At 44.3% G+C, this 6218-nt stretch overlaps 1 protein-coding gene across 1 annotated transcript; it reads right to left on the reverse strand.

Annotated features, from left to right (window-relative positions):
- Positions 1-3263: 3263 nt before the first annotated feature.
- Positions 3264-5210, reverse strand: LOC120904158 (peroxidase-like). The gene is made up of 3 exons (XM_040313965.1): positions 4098-5210; positions 3702-4029; positions 3264-3637 (listed from the first exon to the last, which is right to left on the reverse strand). Exons 1-3 carry the CDS (start codon positions 5180-5182, stop codon positions 3359-3361), a joined length of 1692 nt encoding a protein of 563 aa, XP_040169899.1. The 5' UTR covers positions 5183-5210; the 3' UTR covers positions 3264-3358.
- Positions 5211-6218: the final 1008 nt, after the last annotated feature.

The following is a 6218-nucleotide window of genomic DNA, read 5'->3' on the forward strand; positions in this document are numbered from 1 at the left end:
TGTTATTTGGAAAGGATAAAAGGTACGAGAAAAATCCTAGAGTTTGCTTTGGTTCGATGAAGAGTTCAACTACCTCGGGTGAAATAAAAGTAACGACAATAGCATAATAGATGAGCTGCCCGCCACGACGCTGGCTGCCAACCAATTATTCTACAGGCTGAGAAAGCAGTTCACCTCAAAGAATCTGTCGCGACGGACGAAGCTGGGACTATATAGTACCTATATAGTACCAGTACTCACATACGCCTCTGAGACATGGACGCTGTAGGCGAAAGAACTCCGTTGGAGCCAAAGCATCTCAAAACTATTCAAACGACAACAACATGGATACTGTTCAAATCTGAAGAAACCCATTTGGTCGCGATCAAGAGGAAGATGCTCAGAAGAACTCATGGCCCCGTATGTGTGGAAGGACAATAGAGGAGCCGTTACAACGACGAGCTATACGAGATGTACGGCAACCTCACTGTTGTGCAGCGTATCAAGCTTGCCAGGCTCCGGTGGGCTGGCCATGTTGTAGCGCAAAGCGGTTGTAGCGCCGGGTAAATAAAACAAATAAATAAGTATAGCAGATATTGACGATTGCACCGTAATAGTAAATACTACACCATTTTTTTCTCTATCAATGACATCATCAGTATGCTCTTTGAAAGTCAAATTCGCGGCAAGCATACCACCACGGACTTTAACATTCGATTCCCTTTTGTCAGCAGTGTCCTCTATGTTGTAGATTGCTAAAAGCTGGTTCCTCCTTCGAAATAATAAAATGCATTACAATAACATGCATTTTTGGATATACACTGTCAGGCCATTTGGCGTTCGCATCAGGAACAAAACAAATCAAGGCATTCTTGAAGAAACCCGTCATCTGATCACTGGCGAACGGGAGCAAAATTTTGGCATCATCTGCGTACATGATGACACTGCCTGGAGGTAGTGCGAGAGTGACATCATTCATAAAGATGAAGAAGAGAGCCAATGTTGCATCCCTGGCACACGCCAAAGTCGCTTGTAATCTCGTTAGAGATGTTCATCGAGTATGACGCTATACAAATGACCCACGCGATATGATCTAATGACCCACGCGATATGATCTGAGCCACTGGAAGAGCAAGTCTCAATTTTGCAACTTTTGCGAGTAAAATAGAGCAAAGTAGAGTGTCAAATGCTATCTTCCAGTCTATTTTCATGAAGATACATACCGCTAGGCACATCATACTTTATATCTCCCTAAACCAAGAAATATCGGATCTACCACTGGATGTTGCTTCCAATTGCGAATGCAATGAATAAAAATGGAATAAATAAATAAGGAGTACTATTTGCAAGTTATGCAACGTTTGAGAGAGAAAATGCATTAAAGAAAAAATGCATTAAAGAGAAATTGCATGAATTCGTGGAAGGATCTTGCAGCATAACAGCGCACCGTCTAACAACTGTCAATGTTTTTTTTTGGGCCAAACATTGCACAAATATCATTGAGTTATAATCTCTACTGTACTTAACCCTCTGTGACTTCTCTTTGTTCCCAAAAATGAAATTATCACTTCGCGAGCGCTGCTTCTAGTCTATATTGCCCTTGGGATCATATCTTGCTTATGATCTGAAGTTTTTTACTGTGGTCAAAGACACAAGTGACTGCCAGTGCCTACAAGAAATGCTTGACTTATTCGGAGATTGGTGTAACCGTAACCGATTAAAGCTGTGTCCAGTTAAATGTCAGACTATATCCTTCACTAGAGCACGTCACCTGATCAGACACAATTATTGTATCTCTAATACCTCGCTGAAACCAACTCCCTGCGTACGAGATCTTGGTGTCCTGATAGATTGTAAGCTCAAGTTTCATGAATATCTTGAAAGTGTTATATCCAGGGGTAACCAGACATTAGGACTCATAATGAAAATGTGTAAAGAGTAGTGATGGGCGGGTCGATCCGAACATATCGGGTCGGAGCCATCCGTAAGCGACCCGGAGTCGTTCGGGTCGACCAGAAAGGTACAAGTAGATGCAACGACTCCGGTAGAAGCAAGAAAGCATAAGCGACTCCGATCCGTTGGTGCAGTGAGTTTGGGTCGGTTTGGGTCGGATTGAACCTACCTTGACTCGACCCGACCCGAACTCGCTGCACCAACGGGTCGGAGTCGCTTATGCTTTCTTGCAACTCATCATTCAGGTCGACTTGAACTCGTTGCACCCGCGGGTCGGATTTGATTCCGATTCCAACCTAGCGCACCCGCTGCACCCACGGGTCGGAATTGATTCCGATTGTCTCGTACCCGACTTCGGGTCGGGTCGTGAAATGAATCGTATGAGCCACCACTAGTCAAGAGTTTCACGATCATATGTGCCTAAAAGTCGTATATTGCGCTATTGTTCGTTCCCTCTTAGAATATTGTTGTGTAGTTTGGTGCCCCTTAGCAGCCCGCTCAATCAATCGCATGGAAAGTGTTCAACGAAAGTTTACTAGTTACGCTTTACGGCTCCTTCCTTGGTCTAACGGAGTCGAACCTCCTTATTACCAACGGTGCCTGTTGCTTGGTTTGGAGACGCTTAATGTCAGGAGAAAAAACATGCAGCGTGTATTCGCATTTCGACTGTTGAAAGGTGAACTAGATTCCCCTGCGCTCCTTGCTGCCGTAATTTTTTTGCACCGTCTAGGATTACTATTTCTACGTCAGTGTTCAAAGATCGTCTTCGTCAGCGTTTCCATTCTGGTAGTTTATAAGTATAAGTATTAGTTAAGCTATTTGTGTAGACCTGCGGAGGTCCGACAATTCATCCTAATAAATTAAATTAAATTAAATTATTGAGGTGATCAAGAAGAATTCGCTGAGGAAACTGGAGCTGATCTCTTCAGACGCCCACAAAGAAAGGCTTCGATGCCTGGGGTAACAAATGGAATATGTACATTATTAATAAATGGGGAAGATTTTGAAGATGTCAAAATAAATGTTCTATAATCAAACAATTAATTGATTTTTAAAACCTATTCTCAATACTTTGTAAAATCAAATCATCAACTTGGATAGATGCCCAAGTCTTGTCATCAAATAGCAATTAAATCAGATTATACTAGTTATACCTATGACAATTTGGTCCATCACAGCTTCAGCTGTACATTTTGAATATTTTGTCTTATCACTGACAAACTGACTGCTCAGACCAAAACCTGCCACATACATGTAAATAAACGAGAAGTCAATAATTTCGCATTACAAATAAGGACTCTAAATATAAGATAGATTTGTTGGAAAAGAAATTTCGTGATATCTGTACTCTAAATGTGGTTCCTTTAATAAATTTTCTAGAAAACACATTTTAAAATATGCACCACACATGAAATGGAAAAACACTTTACCACAGACGTGTGTCGAGTGAGGGCATCATCGTGCACGGTACCAACGGATTCACGTCCGAGATCTGCTGGAAAGCACGCTGCTGCATCTGCGCCACACCTGGCGTATTGTCGCACAGTATGCGCGACATGCTGGCCGTACGCAGGAACTGCTCCATCAGAATACAGTGATAAGTGGGACCGGCCTGAGTACCGGGTATGTGTCTCTCGAAGAACTCAGCCACCGTTAGATCCACATCGTCCACGGTACTATAGAGTGAGCTAAGTAGTTGAATATCCTGCCAAAAAGAGAAAGACAATTTTGAAAATTATATCCCCCGATAATTGATTCATGAACGTTACTCTTGGTCCACGTAGCTCCACAAAATCTTCCCACCGAGTAGCACGACCTAATCCGCAGTACTGTCGAAATGCATTGTAACCCGCTATTCCGTGATCGCGACTGCGCTGTATGTCCAGCGCCTTCAGATCGGTACCGAAGCGACCGCGCATCCGGAAGAGGAAGTGTTTGATTTCGGGATCAAAGCTCAAATCGTTCCGTCCCATCGGTTGCGTGGTCATGCCGCGCGTCAGCATCCGGTAGCCATCGTTTCGCTCCAGCACCGTGGGGTTAAACATGTGATCGTTGATGTTGATCGCACCGGCAAATGCTCGCGATTCCTGGTGAAGACTAAGGAGACGAGATAAAAATTTAAAAAGAACAATCGTACTCCGTTGAATTTGACCGTTTCTGTGTACCTTAAGCTTCCCAGAATGGACGAGTGGAAGTAACGGAATGCACCATTGGCGTGAGAGTTGAGCGAGGCTGGATTAATCGACGGCGTGTAATCATTAACATAGTCGCGCGTACGCACCAATAAACCGCGCTGGGTCATTGGATCTATCCCAAGGAAATACGGCAACCATTCGTAGTACACGATGTGCTGATACTGTGCAATGTTGATGCGTCGTGCCTCCTGGAACACTTTCTCATCGTTCCACAGTGGTCTCGCTTTGCACAGCTGTTGAGCGAGGCGATTGTGCTCGCGCAAGAACGCCACGTGCAGGATCGTTAATTCTGGCGTAATGTTGCTTCGCTCGTCTCCGGTCAAATAGCAGGTGTCGGTGGCAGCGTTCAACGTACAGGCACTAGTGGCTTGCGGATGTCGTGGAGGCCAATCGGTACCGTTCCGATTGTCCACCTTCATCCGGCCGCCAACAAACGCACGCAGCTGCGCATTCTGCTGTCCACTGTTACCATACACAACGGACAGGTCCAGAAACGAGGTGGCCGCATTCAATTGCTGCGCCTGTTGACGGTTGGCGCAGCTCGATGGGTTAACGTCACAGGTGTTGAGTGTGCGTACTAGTTCCAGACATTGAATCCCACCGGCGGATAGGACCGGGTCGTCTGGACGGACCGGAATTGCAAAGCATCGACGACCCGGATTGGCGACGACTCTTCCATTCTGGCAACACGCTACCTGATCGGAACTGCCTGCTCGTAGACCCATGTCGTGAGCGACAAGCTGTCCGAACTGCATGTTCACTAGGGTGGTTCGTGGATCGAGTATGTTTTGGTCGTTAAACATCGTCATCGACAGCAGTCGAGCACTCGGTAGTTGGGCTCCAGTTTTTGAACGACGTGGAACGTACACACCATCGCCGTATTCGGCCGGGAGTAATCTTCCGTACGGTGTGTTGGCTGATCCCCAGGATGGATTTTGCAGGTTGTTACAGGTACCGTCGAACGTACGGTACGGCGAACTGCTGTCACACTGTGCCAAAACATGCTGCACCACGATGGCACTCAGCACAAGAAACAATCGCGTTACGAGCCACATTTTGTAGCGATCCGCTCGGCACGATCGAAGCAATGTTGCTTTTATATCGATCCTATCCGGTATCGATCATTTCCCCTTTGTCATAGTCGGTAAACATTTGCAAATAGCAGACGTATGATAAACGGTACTGCACTGTTACTATTCTCCCTGGATAGTACAATGCGCCGTATTGATCTTCCAAATAACTTCCACCTGCCATAGCACACAGACTGGACGGTTGTATCGCTTATATTGCATTACAGTGCCAGTGGGTGTTGCATGTGGAGTGTTTCGCATCAATGAATCCATTTCAGGATACCATCTGCGATAGTACACAACACAATCGGCAGAGCAGTGAGAAGATTATGATTGTTTCAAAGGTAATGTAACGATTTTTTATTCATCCGATGATGCTGTACTTACAATGGTACCTTCGTGTCTAATGATTGAGAATGTTTGTACTATTTTGATAGCGTTTCGATCTTAACGATTTGTAAAAGGTATAGAGGTTGTGAGTGGTAAAGGACACAACAATACATAACACAAAAAGTTCAGTAAACTATAGTGAATAGTTGACTATATTTCATTGTACCAACAGGTCGATCTATTGCGGTTATTCAGTACCAACAGTATTAATCACTATGTTTACCTATCCTGTTGGGCGATCTGTTTGAACAATTGGCACTGTTATTGTTTCTGCTCCAGTATTCTAGTATAGTGTCAGCCAAACTGCCGCTCAGTTTGTTATCGATGGAGCAAGCAAGTGATCATTCATGTTGGTGGGTTAGCATGTGTGACAAGATGTTTTCCATCGCAGTAGTGTATAAAACATCAGAACATCATCATTTTAATATATACCCATTTTATTAAACGAATGTGTGAAGCAGAATAAAAAAACTTACAACTTCCATCGCATATTTAAACCTTTAGGATATGGGTACTAAAGTGAAGCGTTGCGACTGGGTTAAATTTGGAAGAAAATGATTGACCTCAAATCTTGGAGAAGCTTGACAAGCTTCAGTTTCTTGTCAAATCACATATTTCTCACATATGATTA

The sequence above is a fragment of the Anopheles arabiensis genome, chromosome 3 (genome assembly GCF_016920715.1).
Source record: "Anopheles arabiensis isolate DONGOLA chromosome 3, AaraD3, whole genome shotgun sequence".
Classification (NCBI taxonomy): domain Eukaryota; kingdom Metazoa; phylum Arthropoda; class Insecta; order Diptera; family Culicidae; genus Anopheles; species Anopheles arabiensis.